Genomic DNA, 19629 nt, shown 5'->3' on the forward strand with positions numbered 1-19629 from the left:
GGGCAGCCCGGGAGGCAGCAGCCAGGGAGGAGGACGAGGAGGAGCCAGTACCAACTGATCTCCGGACCGGGGGGTTGGGGACCACTGCTCTACAGAATCCAGCTAGGGTCAGAGCCATCACATGGTTCTTTTACTTTTTCAGTGATTGATCAAAACTGCCTCATATCGAGTGATATTTGTACCGCAACAACATTCAAACTTAGGCATTACCACAAACAACTGCTAAATGCTTGGAATATTTTAAAAAATCTTCACTAGTAAGGGAAACTCTTATAAGTAGGAATGGTAGATGAGGTACCACCACCAAAGAGGCCCTGTGCTTTGTAGTTACCTTTCTAATATCTGAGAACAAAGTCACATATGGCCTCTCCTGGAGATTTCAATATTTGGGGCTGGCTCACTGGGGCAGAAATGGTCCATTTCGGGCTTCATAACAAGGGTTATAACAAGGGTTAACCTCTTGTGGCGCAGAGTGGTAAGGCAGCAGTCATGCAGCCTGAAAGTTCTGCCCATGAGGTTAGGAGTTTGATCCCAGCAGCCAGCTTAAGGTTGACTCAGCCTTCCATCTTCCAAGGTCAGTAAAATGAGTACCCAGATTGCTGGGGGTAAACGGTAATGACTGGGGAAGGCACTGGCAAACCACCCCGTATTGAGTCTGCCATGAAAACGCTGGAGGGCGTCACCCCAAGGGTCAGACATGACCCGGTGCTTGCACAGGGGATACCTTTACCTTTACCTTTTTAACAAGGGTTATCCTTCTGTCCCTTCCACTACTTGGGGATGTGAATTTTTTTACCTGGTTGTCATCCACAGAGTAGTTGAACTTCTTCGCAGAGCCCTGTGCCAAGGCTAGTGATGCTACATAGCCAACTAAAGCCACTCCAAAAGCTTCTGTGACTACTTCAGGGAGGATATTCATAGGTGGTATACTTGGTGGCGGTATGCTGTAAAAGTAAGTACAGCACAAGCTGACATGAAGGTCAAGAGTTTGCATTAGCATTAGAAGGCAAGTGGGCCAGCAGAGACAAAGTTGCATTCCCAAAACAAGGAACCTGCAGTCACCACTCAGTTCCAAACATGAAAGCCTGAGCAAAAGACCCACTGATTTTGAAACAAGAGTGCTGCTTATTCCACATGTAGAATTTTATAAGGTCTCTTGGTGCAGGTCATTTTTAGGGGTACATCTAAAGCTTATGTAACCCCTAGCTAGGAATGGAATGAGCGAGGGGAGGGTGTAGACTGGAAAGCAGAGGAGGGAAGCAAGACTGCCCTGCGAGGGATCTTGGCCTCTTAATACCTTGTTTAAGGTAAGGATGGTTTATGGAAGATAGTATAAGATAGTATAAGAGAGGCATCGTTATCATCGGCCTGCATCCCACTCTTGCATCTCTTCACAAGTTCTTCAGGTTGTTGCAGCTCTACGTAAGTGCACAAGACCTTTAAAAACCATTGTCAATCCTGTTGAATTCAGATCGCTTTGAACTCGGGTCTTCCTCTCCCCCCCCCCCTCTTCCCCATTGAAACAGGAAAGTCTTCTGCACGTGGTTAGGGTAGTTCAGAAGGGGGGGGGAGCCAAGCCTCTTTCTTTCTTTTCTTGAAGGGGGGGAGAAGAGCCAGGCAGGGAGCCTCTTTCTTTTCTTGGAGGGGAGGGGGAGAGGATCGAAAAAGGCAGAGGAGGGAGGAAAAATTCAGGACTGACAGAAATTGAGAGATTAGGGGCTTCTCCTTTAAGGCAAGCATCACATGACCAGGTGTAGCCTATCAGAGGTTCTCTACCACGGAGCTTTCTTTCCCAAGCTGGATATTCAGGATTAAAAGCAGTCTGAGATATCGCAAATAAAGGTAGGGTCACTCCGGATCAATCCTTGCTGCAGAAGGAAAATTAAAATCTCCCAAAATCCAAACTGAAATCGCATTCTGTGTAGAGGGCAGGGACTGAATCGATCTGGGGTTGGAATAAAAGCTCCGTGCAGTTTACACATTGGTCCAGGTTCAAATCCACCTTGCTGTAAAACGCACTAAGTAAACTTTGGTCAGCCATACTCCCTTTGATTAACCACAGGGGTGAGAATCCTGTATTCCACACTGAAGATTGGTAGTATGGAATAAAAATATAATAACCACTACTATTTATAGTGGTCAGAGTAAAATCATATTCAGTCTCTCAGGTATCCTCTACTTGGGAAAACACATTTAATCACTGTACCACAACATCATAAAGGACCTTTTAAGGATGACCTTGAAAAAGCATAGAATACATTCACCTGCTACAGCTATTTAGAAAGATATTAGTTTAGGCCTTTTTCTAATCCCGGATGCTGTGTGATGCTTGATTCTTATTCTACAAAAAATATGTAAAATTATAGGTCAAGGTAATGTCTTTTTTAATCATTTCAGCTGCGTTTTGGTTTCTTTTCTTCCTGAATGGTTCTCATTGCCTGTACTAATTCTGTGTGAATCATTCTATTTCATTCTAGAAAACATTTTTGAGCAATGTAATGCCCAGACTGAGGGCAGTGTGCAAATACAAAAAAAAAAGTGAACTATACTAAAGATGCATATGCTGTTCTGAAGTGAAATTGTTCAGAAAGATGCTTCGATAATGGGACACGCAGTACAGACTTTATATCTGTGTACCGTCTCTTGCTATAAGTGGACTCATATTAAGTTATGTCTGCATCATATAACAATTGATGGTTTAAAGGCTTATGCTTTGTTTCAGGTTTGTTTCAGCTTTTCGTTTGCCTTAAGATTTCTACTATTCGAAACCTGTTCCACTGTTTATGGCAGGGGTAGTCAACCTGTGGTCCTCCAGATGTTCATGGACTACAATTCTCATGAGCCCCTGCCAGCATTTGCTGGCAGGGGCTCATGGGAATTGTAGTCCATGCACATCTGGAGGACCACAGGTTGACTACCCCTGGTTTATGGGATGTCCTATCCTGTTCATCGCATTTGGCATAAACTATAACTTAAATTTTTTAAAATATACATACAAGCATATATAGAACACATTACCCTTCTGGAATATGTCCTACAACTTCCAGGCCATAATTGAACTCCATATCAGCATAGTAGCAAGCAACAGAGGTAGCAATTATCTGTGAATCAGATAACAACGACAAGTTAACATCTTGGATGGCAGAGCTCATCAGTAATAATGTCAAGAGTATTCCTGCTCTGGCAATATCTCCTCCACATCCACTGTGGGAGAGAAATAGGTCCATGCAATGAAATCAGGCACCCCCTACCCCAGCAGATTAACCAATGCAAAGCAATACTTAATTTTATACTTACCAAGACTAAATCAATGGGAAGAACCACTTTAATTTTCCCTTTAAATTTTTCATTCAGCTCCTTTACAAGAACAAGCAGCACAATGCTCAGCACAGAGAGCAGAAGAGCTTCCAACTGAATGGATTTGATGTTTTCAAAGATGTAGGCATAAATCTATAATGGTTAATTTTAAAAAGGCAGAACGTCAGCCATAAACAAGAAATGCACGATATTTTATCCCTAGTCTTCTAAGTAGCTATAACTTGGGAACCGATTCTTGAATATGAAATGCATATCTATGGACATTCGTCACAATTAACTCCCAAAGATATAGTATTATAGTAGTACAGCAGCATAGGTTATAAGTCACTTGTGTGGTCAGTCAGATGTTATTTATTCATGAAGCTAAGGTTACAGAAATAATTTTTTCAGTTTATTTTGGTGCCTAGTTCTGACCCCTTCAGATGGTTATGACAAAGTAACTGAGTAAGAAGAACCCTGTTGGATCTGACCAGTTGCCGATTTGGTCTAGCATTGTGTTTCACTCAGAAGCCAACCATTTACCCTAAAAGGCCAAGAAGCAGGGTACAGAGGCTTCCCCGGATGCTGCCTACCAGCTTTGCTGTTCAGATGTTTCTTGCCCCCAGATGTGAATAAGAGCACACGAGATGCAGATTCACAATATTACAAACTGCTATGAAACTGCCATAAAACAACTGCTGAAAATGAAGTTAGACCAGTACTTTCAAAACATCCTAAATAGTGCTCTTCCATTTCCCCCACAATGCATTTTACAACTGAACTTTATTGTGTGAAATGGCAAAATCCACTGACAACCCATCTCTAAAATGCATTCCAGGTGGATTGAAAATGCATTATTCAGAGTGTGTGAAAGGAAGGGTGTGCAAACTACAGAGTTGCCATCTAACCAGAAAAAGTGGCCTGGGTTGTTCTCTTGCCTTTAAAAGCAGCTTGGCCTGCAGAAATAAACGTGATCATTTCATCATGCATAACAAGCCGTAGTTTAACTGCAATCCTAAACAGAAGTTAGCCCGTGGTCTAAGAACAGCCGAATTCTTCTTCCAGGGCTTGCACCATAAGACTTTGGGAATTGGCCCACACAAGGGATTATTTGTAGTTCTATATGAGATAACCATCAAGGCACACCAGCAAGATCGGATAACTGAAGAGAGAGGTATTAAAAGAATGATCTTTATTCTATACCTAGGAAGAATGAAAATGCTAGGAAGGATATGAGAAGAGATGCTATTCTATTAGAACTAACATGCTGAACTTGCCAGCTCCCACACAGGATATTACATTTGGATCTTTTTGGCTGCCGTTTTCTACTATGGAATGGTAAAAGATGACATTGAAATTTTAAAACCTATTTAAATCAAAACTTATAGGATGACCATCTGGCCCTAGGATGCCTGGCAAAGAGATTCACAAATCCTATGCTAAATTAGCAGCAATAGAAACAAGCATTACTATGGCACAACTGATTGATGCTGCCATAGAATTCCTGAGTCATCCATAATTGTCCCCGACCCTCAAGTATGAATTGCATGCCAACAATGTCCCCAATGCCACCATCAGTGACATCAGTCAATTTACGGCAGTGTCCAAATAACCCTATGCCATCACTCAGTTTGCAACCAGGTAGAGCCAGTTTCATGTAGCGGTTAGGAGTGCGGACTTCTAATCTGGCATGCCGGGTTCAATTCTGCACTCTGCCACATGCAGCCAGCTGGGTGACCTTGGGCTCGCCACGGCACTGATAGAGCTGTTCTGACCGAGCAGTGATATCAGGGCTCTCTCAGCCTCACCCACCCCACAGGGTGTCTGTTGTGGGGAGAGGAAAGGGAAGGCGACTGTAAGCCACTTTGAGCCTCCTTCAGGTAGAGAAAAGTGGCTTATAAGAACCAACACTTCTTCTTCTAGACAGACTAGAGGTCTTCCATGCACAGGGTCTGAAAGGAAAGCAACTGACAAACTATAAGGAGACTGGGTTCTAATTTTGCTGGCCATTCTGATTACTTAAGATTCACTGGATTTTTTTTTTTTTTGCAAAGAATACAGCTTAAAAGAAGCAAGACAAAGGCACAAAAAGAAAAATGAACAGATATAACAACTTTACAATAAGTTTTTGAATCTCCAGCTGACCAGACCATAACTAGAATCTATGCTTCAGATTTATCAGTTTAGGTAAAGGTAAAGGTATCCCCTGTGCAAGCTTTGGGTCATGTCTGACCCTTGGGGTGACGCCCTCTAGTGTTTTCATGGCAGACTCAATACGGGATGGTTTGCCAGTGCCTTCCCCAGTCATTACCGTTTACCCCCCAGCAAGCTGGGTACTCATTTGACTGACCTCGGAAGGATGGAAGGCTGAGTCAACCTTGAGCCGGCTGCTGGGATTGAACTCCCAGACTCATGGGCAAAGCTTTCAGACGGCTGCCTTACCACTCTGCGCCACAAGAGGCTCTTTTTATCAGTTTATACCAAGGTTATTCCTTTAAACTGAAATTAAAATTGCTTCTACATTTTTTAGTCTCTAAAGTCATTAAATCATTGTTTTCCTCTTTATTGCAAGAAGTTAATAAGAGGCTTCCAATTAATAAAAAAAAAAGGAACTTCTTGCCTTCTCTCTAATCGGTGACATGAGTTTAGACCTTTCAGCAAATTGTGACATCTTCAATATTCACTGAACATTTTTAAAGAGTTATCTGAGGGTTACTTGTACGAAATAACCCCTTTCTTTCAGATGATACAAATTACTCAATCAAATATAGGATTCCAGAACTCTTGTTGTTTTAAACCACTACGGACAAGAGTAGAGATAACATCCTTCTCACAGTTCTAGCTCACAAACAGGATTATTTTACTTGATATCCGCACGTTACCCAGAAATAATCCATGTTGTTTAGATTATCCGGGGATTGGTGCTTCTCCAACAAACCCACATTAAGGTTTAGCACACAGTGATGCAAGTCAACCCATGCCAATACATCAGAGTTCAGTCCCATGAAGTGAGCTTTCTAGACTTCAATATTACTATTATTTATTCGATTTGTATGACTGCCGCTCTCGGAAACCAGCTTGCGGCGGTTCACAATAATTTACTACTAATCAATACATTAAAACCATTAAAATTCCCCATTAAAACCCCATAAACAATGACTCAGTCATAATGATGGCGATGAATAACTATTCCCACACAGGGTGAGCAGAAGGGAGTGGATGGATAATTGGGCATGGGTGGAACAATCTAGGGAACCAGTCCAGTCTAATACTGGCCTCTCCCCCCAGGGAGAGGGGCCCAATCTCAGCCCCCGGGCCACCACCCGGCCTCAGACAAATGCCTGGCAGAAGAACTCCGTTTTCATGTGTTTCTTCTAGAGCCTGAATAACACTCCACACATGTGGAAACCTCCGTATGTGTAGGAGTGGGAGTGGGCAAGACTCAGGAATCCAGAGAATTCTGGATTTGGGCAACAGACAAAGTCATTGCACACGTCTGTCAAAAAAAGCAGGACTACAGCTCAGGGTTTTAAGTTATCTTTTTCATGCTTGGTTTGGGGGGGAATGGTAGATTACTCATACACTTGGAAGGGTGGGCAATGAAACCGCAGCCTCTACCCACATGCTGTCCTTATATAATCAAACAATGAAGATGTTATACTAGATGGTTTGGGATTTGGCAGCGAGAACATCATGGTTGCCCAGAACTGTGTGTCGAAGCGAGCATGTGGCTTTGGCTCAGGGCCCCACCAGGAGCTGTGATTGACTAGGATAAAAGACAGAAACTTGGCCTGCCTCGCCAGTATGTCAGCAAAGTCATCCATGGCTCAGAAGCTACCAAATGGCCGATCCAGAGAGCGACTGGTAAGCAAAAAAAGAAGAGCTGGACTAAATCCCGCCATCAACTGTTTAAAGATGACATACTCAGTGAATTGCAAGTTTATTTCAAACATCTGGCTTCTGTTGAAGATAGACCACATTTGCCAGTCTAGTTTTTAAGGCTTTACTAAGAGTCGTTGAGTAATGAAGCATAATTAGGGCACTTACAGGCAATAATTTCTATGAGTTATCATCACCCATTTTGCTGTTGTTTGCTAGCATTTCTCACATAGCAAAACAGATGGCATTTGGTCATTGGTCTGCTTCATTTTGTACTCCAACTTTCTCCTCAAAGGGGACCCAAAGTAACTTCAATTCTGCTCCTCTCCTCCATTTTTTATCACCACTCTGTGAGGTATATTAGGTCTGATGTGGAGCCAACTTGGTGTTGTGGTTAAAATGGGCAGTCTGGAAAGCTGAGTTTGATTTCTCACCCGCATGCAGCCAGCTTGGTGACCTTGGGCTAGTCACAGTCCTATTAGAATTGTTCTCACAGAGCAGAATTGTCAGAGCTCTCTCAGACCCACCTACCTGACAGGGGAGAGGATGAGAAAGGTTTTTGTAAGCCGCTTTGGGACTCCTTTAGGTAGTGAAAAGTAGGGGATAAAACCCAGCTCTTCTCTCTATTTGCACTCATGAATTGACTGACTCCTATTTTAGTGTCATCTTTGGCCAGAGCCAGGGGTAGTCAAATTGCGGCCCTCCAGATGTCCATGAACTACAATTCCCAGAAGCCCCTGCCAGCAACTGCTGGCAGGGGCTTCTGGGAATTGTAGTCCATGGACATCTGGAGGGCCGCAGTTTGACTACCCCTCGGCCAGACGGTATGTTGCATTTAATATCTGAAATGACGTTGAAGGAAGGAGAGGAAGGGAAAGGAATTGTGAGCTGCTTCGAGACCCTTTTGGGTAGTGAAAAGCCAGGTATAAAAGCCAAATCATCATCATGATCATCTTCTTCTTCTAGGCAGAGAGCATGTGAGTGGTCCAAGGGTACCTAGCAAGCTTCCATGGCAGAATGGAGATTCAAACGTCTGTCACTCTGAGCACTGCAATATATAGCTAGCAGGCCCCTCTTGTGCTAAGTGCTATTTTCCCTGTGGAAGACTTTTTCCTGGTTAATGCTACTGTAACTTGACATGCTCTGTGTGTGCATGCATGTGTATAGGAGCCCCAGGCCACAGTTTGAGAATAAATAAATGTTTTGTTCTAGGTGCTCACTGTTCACTAGTCCTAACACAATGAAAGAGTGCTCTAGCTAGTCATCTTTACCACAAAAGGAGCCCTAGGAATTGTGTCTACCATCACAATCCTGTGCAGAGTTACTCCAGTTTTGCCCCATCAAGCATTTGATTTAATGGATCACCCCCTCAATCATCTAATTTATTGTCTTATGTATCCAAAAGGCATATTTGTCATGTTGTTGTTGTTGTTATGTGCGAAGTCGTGTCCGACCCATCGCGACCCCATGGACAATGATCCTCCAGGCCTTCCTGTCCTCTACCATTCCCCGGAGTCCATTTAAGTTTGCACCTACTGCTTCAGTGACTCCATCCAGCCACCTCATTCTCTGTCGTCCCCTTCTTCTTTTGCCCTCGATCGCTCCCAGCATTAGGCTCTTCTCCAGGGAGTCCTTCCTTCTCATGAGGTGGCCAAAGTATTTGAGTTTCATCTTCAGGATCTGGCCTTCTAAGGAGCAGTCAGGGCTGACCTCCTCTAGGACTGACCGGTTTGTTCGTCTTGCAGTCCAAGGGACTCGCAAGAGTCTTCTCCAGCACCAGAGTTCAAAAGCCTCAATTCTTTGATGCTCGGCCTTCCTTATGGTCCAACTTTCGCAGCCATACATTGCAACTGGGAAGACCATAGCCTTGACTAAACGCACTTTTGTTGGCAGGGTGATGTCTCTGCTTTTTAGGATGCTGTCTAGATTTGTCATGTACATATGTCTAAAGAGGAAAATTCAGTTTTGAAAGCAGCATTTGCTGCATTCTGAAATTCATCCTAATTATTCCATGAGGACAGAACACTGCAAAGAACTTTTGAGCGACAGCAAACCTACCATTCATTTGTAGATTACAGGTGCAACCCTGACCCAGCCCAAGTATTATTGAACTCTGAGATTACATGTCCACTAAATGTCCCCTGGAAATTTGGGCAGGGGGAGAGCCATTATGTGCTCACCAAGGTTTACTACTTTGTGGCCACATTGTGCCATTTCATAGTAATGCGTACAAGCAGAGGGGAACAGTATAGGCACAAACCAGTTCCCCAACTAAAAGAGGTCATGAATTTTACCCAGTTTATGCTTTGCAAAGTTATGTTTCTAGCAGGGCACTGCAGCTCAAACTTTCAACAAACTCTGACACTGCTCATGGCAGTTTGTGAGTGGGTCCATTTCTATCTACAAAACAGGCTTACATCTAGATACTATGGGAGCTATTCGACAATATCACAAGCATGAGGCTTTTCTAAATGTTTTGTGAAATAGGATCACTGACTTGGAGTACTGTGTTCAGTTTTGGGCACCCCAGTTGAAGAGGGATGTAGACAAACTGGAGCATGTCCAGAGGAGGGCAACAAAGATGGTGAGGGGTTTGGAGACCGTATGAAGAAAGGTTGGGGGAGCTTGGTCTGTCTTTGCCCTGCCTTCCTTCCTTTTTCTTCTCGGTATACAATGCCAAAATTCAGAATTTTCAGAATGAGGCATTTCCACTTCTCCATTGTCATTCTTCCAGTTGCTCGCTGAATTATCTACTACTTAACTGAAGCATTATTTCTGACACTGAAGGGATGAGGATGTGTTCATGAAATGCAAAACTTGTAGTTTTAGATACAGCCTCTCCACTTGGAATAGAATATTTTATGAAGCCTACAGACTAGGATCTCGATGAGAGCTTGGTCACCTGGCACTTACAATCCTTTTCAATTAAAATTAGTAAATAGAGTGAATGTATGAATACTGGACCTCTAGCATTCTGCTATTTCAAGTTCACTTACCATGCCTTCCCTCAGTGTACTTCTATGCACTCTCCCCACAAAATGCCTAGCTACAGACCTGCATAGAATATTTTGCAATATACTGATCTCAAGGTTACCGGGATATTATCACAGTAGCCATGGTCATTATCATGGGTTCTGCTGATACTCTAAGCCAATTTCCATGTGCAAGATAAGGAAAACACGGGGAAATCATGCAAACATGCTGCCTGTGTATTCATGCACTTCTGAGACACAACTCCCATTCCAGGAACCCTGTGCTAAAGATCTTCTGCATAACATAAACTTGGACCCTGAGTCTGTAACTCCACAGTACATATGGAGTTTCAATAAACATAGATGTGTGCCTAAACACACAGCAAGACTCCATCAACGGGGATGCAGTTTTTGCCACCCAATTTGCTGCTTTGTAGATGGCTTTAAAGGGGGATTCAAAAGATTCATTGAGGCTAGGAACATCAGTAGATACCAGCCATAGTAACTCCAGGGACTCTCTAGATCCAGAAACAGTAAACTTCTGAATGTCAGTACCAGGAGGTAACATCACGGGAAGGTCTGGGCCTTTATGCCTGTTTGCTGGCCATCCAGGGCAGCTGGTTGGCCACTCTGTAAGGCAGGATGCTGGACTAGATGAGTCATTCGTCTGCTCTTCTGTTCTTATTGTAATGGCCCAAGAGCAGCGAAGGATTGCTCAGCTGGAATCTCAAACATAAGGGAGAATGTTTTTCAGACCAAGAACTTTAATTTAGGGCCCAGAAGCACATTTGAATCCCATGAATATTGGGAATGCAACTGTATATACATACAGTGTAGTATACTAATCAAAGGGCAGACTTATTGATGCATCAGCAAGTTGATGTATAATTTGCAAGTGCAAGCATAAAGTCAGACCATTAAGGTTAGGGTCCCCAAACGGGTGCAGCTGTTAAAACAAACAAACCAGTCACAAAACTGGAGCTGTCTCTAACATTGATCCCCATTTACAGGCAAAAGGTCCCTATTAACATTTCTTAAAAGAGCTTTTCTCCAACATTCGGTCGCCAAATGCAACACAATTTAGGAATAAAGTTGCCTTACAAAAACAATTTAAATCAGAGACCTGAACATTTCGTTAAGGGACTTGGTTCATAAGAATTCAGACTTCTGTGTCCAAATTAGGACATTGACTTCCACCCACCCACCCACCCCAACTTTCTTCTCCTTAATTTCAGAAATCTTGCAACACAGCATTCCAGCTCTCAGGTGGCACCCTGCCACCCCTTGTCCTGAAAACCAGGATTGGGAGTTATAAGATTTATTTTTAATACTTCACTTGCTGCATTTTTCAGGAGTGCAAAACGAGCCAAGTACAGCTACAGCTAGCCAATTTGAACAATACATATGGTTTGATCCTTTCACGTGTGGGCATATGGAGGAATCCCCATGGGAGAATAGCAGAGTCTTGTTTTTGGCCTGCCCACACTTGGCACATGAACCTGGGCACTCTCAGCAGAGCAGGTCATTACAGGTGATGGGAGGAGTGTGAAAGCCTGCCAGATTTCTCTCCTACCCCACCCCTCCCACTTAGCTCAGTCAAGGAATGTATTTTCCAAGAAGGTCTGGACAAGGGGAAAAGAAGGTGCAGATGGGTGTCCCTTTCCCTGTAATGATATAGAGCAGAGCAACCATATGATATCAGAAAACAGGGTCCTCACACACTTGGAGGATTGCTCCATACATAGCTGCTATTGCTTTGAAGGGGAGGATTTGGTATTCTCTCATGATAGAGATCTCCAGTAATATCAAAGCCAAAACAAAACTTCTTACAGTGGATGTACCTGCCTGAGAGGCAATGGAGATGATAAAAGCATTAGAGCAGGCCTTTTCAACCAGGGTTTCGTGAAACCCTGGGGTTTCTTGATGACCCTAGTAGAGTTTACTGAATGGGTGGGAGTTAACTAATTTATATATATATATTTAATGTTAAACATTTATCAGGTGATATGACCATGTCAACCCACCCATACCTCCCAAAATGGCCAATGATGAGCCAGAAGGGGGTGGGGAAGGGGGGGCATGTGCACAGCTATGCTTCCCAACCATATTCTACATAATCACGCCACTTCTGGGGTTTCTTGAAGCCTGAAGACTGTTTCAAGGGTTTCTCAACAATTAAAATGTTGAGAAAAGCTGCATTAGAAGGGCATTCTGCCTGTTTTTTTCTTCTGTGGGACCAGAGTTCAAGAATGTGGATGGGCCAGGCAATGATTTTATAAAGGTGTAAGATAGAAAACCTGGATTCATTTCACATGATGCTGTGAATTTTCAAATCAGGGAAACAGAAGCAGCAACCTTTTGAAAGAAGGTTTTGCAAACCAATGGGTGGTAGAACCTAGTATTGAATATTAACCATTATGTACTTATTCCTGATTAATTTTGATGCTACACAGTTCCTTTCCTTCTTCAAAGCTTTCTGTGTCTTCACTGTCGCCCTTGAGCAGTGGTGGCCATACTGTGGCTCACCAGACGGACATCTGGAAAGGCACAGTTTGGCCACCTCTGTTCTAGAAGGCACACAACAGCATTTATTTGGAGTGATAATCTCTGAAAGTAACCAGTTATAAAGGAGGATGAGCATCTGTGCTTTTGTAGTAAAATGAGGGGAGTTTTGTAGGAGTAGTTCTGTGGGTAACAGGGTAGGAGCACCTGCTGAAATTCCTATTCGACAAAATTATCAAAGACAAAGGAGCACATTGATCACCAGATACAGCGTATCCTTTTTTATGTTGCCTTTCTAGAAATTATATATATTTTTCTACTGAAAGCCACACCCTTACGTTATGGCTGCATCCACGGGCAATGATTTTCTAAGCTGCTTTCATGCTACCAAGTAATCAAAATGTTGTATGACTTCTCTTTACCAAAGGAAGCAAATTAAAGTGGGAAAAGGGAAGAGATTAAAGAATAAAAGGTAGAGACAAATAGAAGAGCATGACATGATGTATCTACTATTATGGAAACAGCATGACTTGATGTTAGAAGAACTACATGGCTGGAAGCTTTTGCACAAACCCCAACTTCTGTGACATTAACTGCGGAAGAGGTGGTGATCGCATTAGATCTTTCTTAGATGTAAGAAAATGTGTGTTTGAACAGAATTATGGGTAGGTGTAAACTGTGGATACCCAAGTTCCATTGAAATAGGGCTGTTCTTGCCACCTAAGTATCATTTGCTCATACTGAATTATGATCTCATTTGATTAAAAAACTATTTCATTGGCTTGTTTTCCTTATGACTTTCCTATTCCACTCTATTAACATCCACTTCCAAACTATGTGGCCGTTTTTGTGCCAAAGAGCGAAAGGCTTAAATAAGTGTCAGCTGTGAAAAAGAACACAAAGAAAGGAAGAATTAAGCAATATGCTAAAAGGTAGAGTTGTTTTTTTAAAAAAAACTAAGTACACAAAACCAAACAATGAAAATGTTTTCAAATTTGCCTTTTACTAAGCAGTTCTTTATGCTGAGTGGCATAATTACTTGATTCTATTTTTTTTTCATATAAAAGCTAAAGGTCATGGCAATTCAGACCACCAAATTTATTGTACAGTCCAAAAGAGCCCATGTATGCTGACATGCACATGTGATTTTGTCAGATTTTCCCCAGCCCCTTTAAGAGAGAGCTGTCTCTTCTAATAAAAATAAAATGACCCTTTAAACAAAAATGCCAACTCTAATCCTATTTAATAAATCCAAGTGTGTGCGCTTTTTAAAACGATACTAAAAGGAAACAAAAAAAAACCTAGGATGCAATTGACTAATGCAGCCACTTGCAGGTTGTATTCTGGGGGTTTCTGGAGATCCTTCAAAGCTTAGGAACCCAAACAGGTTAACAGCAAGTCTAAGGCCTAATGGAGTTGCATCATAACATTTCTAAAACATGATGTAATTGTGAAATGGTGCTGAGAAACTAGTATCTGCATAGCATTGGATTTTATCAGAGGCCATGTATAAAAGTGTTTGGGTGTTTTGGAACTGTATTATTAATAAATACTGGTATTTTCATAATTACATTACATTTTAGAAACTTTATGATGCAGCCCCATTAGGCTATAGATATTTCCCTTGCTATTAGCCTTTTTGGGTCCCTGGACTTTTGTTTGTGTTAAGTTTTTTTTTCACCTTTTTGTTCTGGATCCTCCAAAGCTTATCAGGAATCCCTCCAGGAGAAGATTAGTAAATGAGGGTTTCCCTCCAAACTTCCCTGAAAGAAAGCTTTCCCTAGCACTATTCATTGATATATTTAATTCACTGCTGTCCAGCCTTTCTCTCCCATGGGGACTCAAAGCAGCTTACAGCATTTTCTTCTCCTCCATTTTATCCTCACAATAATAACCCTGTGAAGTAAGTGAGGCTGAGGAAGTATAACAGGCCCAGGGTCACCCAGGAAGTTCCTGTTGCACAAGCAGGGATTCAAACCTGGGCCCCCAGGAGACTCATCTGACACTAAGAACCACTTCACCACACTGGCTCTTACTACTGACCTCACTTCATGATCCTATCTCATCACTTGAAGGTAAGTCTTGGAAGAATAGTGACTGAGTAAAAGGCCTAAGAGCACAGAGACTAGAAATACGCAAAAGGAGAGCTGTTTGGGGAATCCCATGTAAGAGCAATTATTGATTTTTATTTATCGTGAGCATTCATATTCTTGCTATCAACTTCACTAACGTGATTCTGGCAGGATTGGGCCCTCATTGCCTGACTTGCCATGTACCTCAACATCTGACACCAGCATATTTCACGTGATATTTCTGAGGAACAAATGGGATAAACCAGTTGTGTTGCACATCTGCAAAGGGAGGAGAAATTAGATGCAGGCCCCATGGTGGTCCAAGTCTGACCCCTCAAGATTAGCTGGAATGCAAGTGCGAGCAAAGCTATGTGGTCAAATTCCACTGATAAACTCACATAAAAGAATCCCAGGGGTCCTGAAATGTACGGCATTTTCATTCCCAGAAGGTACTTTACTTGTGAAGTCACGACATGCGTGGCCGCTCCTGTGGTCATCGCACTTATCACTGGCTCTGTGAGCAAGAAGGTGGCACGGCCCAGGTGCAGCACGAACATTGCTACCTGAGAAACCAGAGATACAGAGCAGAGATTACATTAGAATGCAGTGACTTATGCTAGAATTGTAACAACATGAGACAGGATTGCTGTGTGTGCTAATCACCCATTGAGGTTTCTGAATTACACGCAGTATGCCATGAATAAACTTGCCAACTACGATCACCTTCATATGGTTTTTGTTGTCCATTATCTTCCCTATATTTTACATGGCTCATTGAAATGAGATTAGTTACAAGAATTTATTTTGCCAGTGAGTATTTAATGAGTTGACTTCTCAGAATTCACCTTATCTTGTGTTATATTCTCAGTTGCTCTAACAGGTAAACACAATAAACTGTAAATTAGAGTTAAGCTGTTAAAAAAAAATCAGGCAAGTTCATATTTTCACTGTATGGAAACCAGTTTACAGTGCAATCCTAAACAGAATTATACATCAGTGTGTAGCAGATGAAAAAGTTGACTTAAATGTTCAATTTTTTGCTGTTTCTAATAACCGTGCAAAAAGGCAGGTGAGTATCTCTGTCCCTCCATTGGTTGAGGCAGTGGATACATTTTTTCTCGTCTTGTGATAGGAAAAAAGATAAGATATGAAACTTTCAAGGGTGTTTTGTTTTTGTTTTGCAAAAATGGAACAGGGTTGGTTGTGCTATAATCACCGATCCCACTGCTGACTCAGCACACAGGTTTAAACTGCAGGGATTTGTAGTGCTTCAAAGAAGTGTGGAAAATCTCATGGGGTTCCATTGACACTGATCCTCAGCCTAATTCAAATCCTTTCATGCCTTAAAACAGGACATCACAATACAATGCAATTGGCAATATTTCACAGATGCACATTATCACATAGCCCAGTGAAAGCCCTCGCTCCCAGAGGAGATCAGGGCCCTGACAGAACCTAAACAGTTCCACAGGGCCTGCAAAAGGGAGCTCCTCCACCAGGCATTTGGTTGAGGTCAACCCAAACCACCGCTTCCAGTTGGCCCCCAAGCTCCCCCCCCCTGCGACCAACACTAATCGGTTTAACCCACTGGTTAAGAGTTGAGCTGAGGCTCTCACAATCTCTATTTTATAATGTTATTATTTATGAAGTTATTGTTATATTGTGATTACTGTTACTGTTACCTGTTACCATATGTTAATTGTATCTTTTCCTGTTCTCTGTAAACCGTCCTGAGCCCTCGGGGAGGGCGGTATATAAATATGATAGATAGATAGATAGATAGATAGATAGATAGATAGATAGATAGATAGATAGATAGATAGATAGATAGATAGATAGATAGATAGATAGATAGATAGATAGATAGATAGATAGATAGATAGATAGATAGATAGATAGATAGATAGATAGATAGATAGATAGATAGATAGATAGATAGATAGATAGATAGATAGATAGATAGATAGATAGATAGATAGATAGATAGATAGATAGATAGATAGATAGATAGATGCACCACAAAACTGTTGCTACAGCTTGGTGACCAATTATGTTAAAAAGTCAGGAAATTTACCATGCAGTGATTTTAACTAAGCACTGTGTTGACTTATAAATCAATAACGTCTGATGTTCATTTAAGCTCATGTTATTGTTAAGATTATTTTGCACATGCATTTTTGTACAGTCTTTTGGGAGTCTCAGTACCCCCTCCGGCATCATTTAATTAACTGACTCAACCATGACCTTGACCTAACCGTAACTCACAACTCTTGAAGAGTATTGATTTCACCTAGGCCTATTCTGCACACAATGCACTTTCAACGCACTTTAGAAGTAGATTTTCCTGTGCAGAACAGGAATATCTAGCCGCTAAAGTACACTGAAAGTGCATTATCCTATGTGTGCAGAATGAGCCCTAGTGTGCAGAGGTGGAAGTGGCTTGCAAGGCAGAAGAAAACCCAATCGAAACTGTAAAGTTGCTGGACAGCCACAAAGCTGTTTAACAGCAGACAGTGGCAAAGCAAACAGATCCAAGACTCAATCCATGGATCATTAGAGCTGCCAAGCACAGGCTGTCTGCCTGCCGAACCTGTTCACTGGGAGGCTTGCAGGATCTCTACTTGGAACAGCTCAATAGCTAAATGCTGTGCTTAAGGCAGTCATTTTGTTTCCATACTCTCTGCATCGTTCCTCTTCATTCCAATGTATATCCAACTTTTGTGATCATGTCCCAACTCTGCTGGCACCTTGCCCAATCTGGAGCTTTCTTGAGTGGTCCCAGCAAGATATTGTTGCTTACCACATAATTCGTTTGTTTCACACTGAATTTTGGGAGCTGAAAGCTGAAATCCCTCTTACTATCAATATTTCATATTTAACTGAAAAGGCTATAACTAGATGCAGATGTGTTAACTGATTTCAGAATAGCATTAAAACAGTATTCAGAATGGATCAACCTGGCCAATAGTGTCTGGCCATGTGTCTACACCAGGGGTAGTCAAACTGCGGCCCTCCAGATGTCCATGGACTACAATTCCCAGGAGCCCTTGCCAGCATTCGCCAGCGAATGCTGGCAAGGGCTCCTGGGAATTGTAGTCCATGGACATCTGGAGGGCCGCAGTTTGACTACCCCTGGTCTACACAGTAGCCACCATGATCATGCTGGACTGACCAGAACTACACATAGACATCAATCATATAAACTGGGATGTTTGCTGTGGGAAAATTTGCACTACCTTTAAGAATTCCACTGCTGATGCTATATTACAGTATACAAAAAGACATTCTACCAAACACTATACATGTAATAAAAAAGCCCATAGGATCCAAGGGTGTTGCATTGTGCTCAGATAGGAAACAATGTTTTTCCTGTTTCATAGACAATACATTTATGACAAAGAGGGACAAAGTGGAATGAATTAGTTCCGTCTAATAAAGAATACTAGAAATGAATTCAGTTTTTGTCTAAGTTACTAGTAAATGCCTATATTTTCAGGTGGAAAATTAGAAAACATACTGATGGAATTTGAATACTATGGGCAATACATATCCCAACTTGAGAAGTGTGTGTGGGGTGTGTGTGATTAATTTCATTATCAACCTCAATGGAGCTGTCAGCCATACATGCTGAAGTCTTCTGACCTTAATGTGTTTGAAGATGTTAGATTGTGTCCACCATGTTTTTCTCTCCTCAACACTGAGCAGAGTTACGCTATTTTACCCATCATACACAACCTGATTCTGCCCCTAGAATGAAATGATTGTGAAATAAAAAGGAATGTGGCCAAGGACAAATGGACATGGGAAATCCATGATGTCCTTCCAACATCAGCAGTGTTGCACCATAGAAGTGGCTACTTTGGCCAAGTGTCATCTTGAGAAAGACAGGGTAGGGCTAATGATCTGAAAATATGCCATGGAGTAGGGCGTCATTCTCTTTTTACAAGCCTGATCAACAATACAAATATTTAAATAGCACCAGACAGGCGGTCAAATTGACACTTTGTTGTGAAGGCCCGGAGACAGGGACCACTTCTTGGACACTGCTGTTGTCTGGATGGAGACAAGTTGGGCCTGGTCTATGTTGACAGTAAAGAACTGCAACAGTTTATATTATGAAACTGTCTTGCTAATAGCAATAAACAGAGGCTTTAAAAGATACATTTGGCTCAGAAAACCAATTATGAAAATCAGTTTGAAAAAGGAATAGGTGTTATACTTTCCCACAAATTCTTGGGGTGATTATTTTTCAGTTCAATACATTAATTGTTTTTTCCAACGGCTCAATACTCGAGGAGGAGTGGGTGAACAATTCTTAATTTCTTAGAGTCCTATCAGTGAAAGGCATTTTCCCAGCTTGTATTTTTTCCATTCCATAATATTAAAAGACACATACTGATGCTCCTTTTCAAATTGTGCCAGAAGGGTAGCCATGTTGGTCTGAAGCAGGAGAACAGAGTTTGAGTCCAGTGATACCTTAAAGGTTTATTCAAGGTATAAGTTTTTCATATGTAAACACACTTCGTTAGATACTGTGAAACGGAATCTCCTCGACTATTACAAATATAGAACAAACAGGAGTGAAACTTTGTTGGTCTTGGGGTTGTCATTAGACTCAAACTTCGTTCTTGTGTCTGTTCATTAACTGTTGTATTTGTATGTTGATTTACTGCTATTCACATTTTTTGACAACTGCCTTAATCCAATCTAAACTATAATCGCCCAGTTATGGTACTCATGCATCTTGACTCTTGCTAGCCCTTCCTGGCAATAACACCCCCTACCTATATGTAATGTTTGAGGAAATTCTGTTTCACGGTATCTGAAGAAGTGGGTGTGTGCTCAAAAGCTTATAACTTGAAGAAAATGTTGTTGGTCTTCATTCTTTTCACGTTGTGTTATTGCCA

General features: G+C 41.9%; 1 protein-coding gene across 1 annotated transcript in view; it reads right to left on the bottom strand.

The window, feature by feature from the left end:
- Positions 1-19629, bottom strand: part of SLC26A7 (solute carrier family 26 member 7) — a 73100-nt gene that overhangs the window by 22992 nt on the left and 30479 nt on the right. The window contains exons 4-7 of the mRNA XM_077351938.1: positions 15121-15281; positions 3298-3450; positions 3019-3101; positions 797-944 (exon numbers count right to left, since the gene is read on the bottom strand). Of these exons, the coding sequence (XP_077208053.1) occupies positions 797-944; positions 3019-3101; positions 3298-3450; positions 15121-15281 (545 nt within the window). The remainder of the gene's footprint in view (positions 1-796; positions 945-3018; positions 3102-3297; positions 3451-15120; positions 15282-19629) is intronic.

This window comes from Paroedura picta, chromosome 9 (assembly GCF_049243985.1).
Source record: "Paroedura picta isolate Pp20150507F chromosome 9, Ppicta_v3.0, whole genome shotgun sequence".
NCBI classification, from domain to species: domain Eukaryota; kingdom Metazoa; phylum Chordata; class Lepidosauria; order Squamata; family Gekkonidae; genus Paroedura; species Paroedura picta.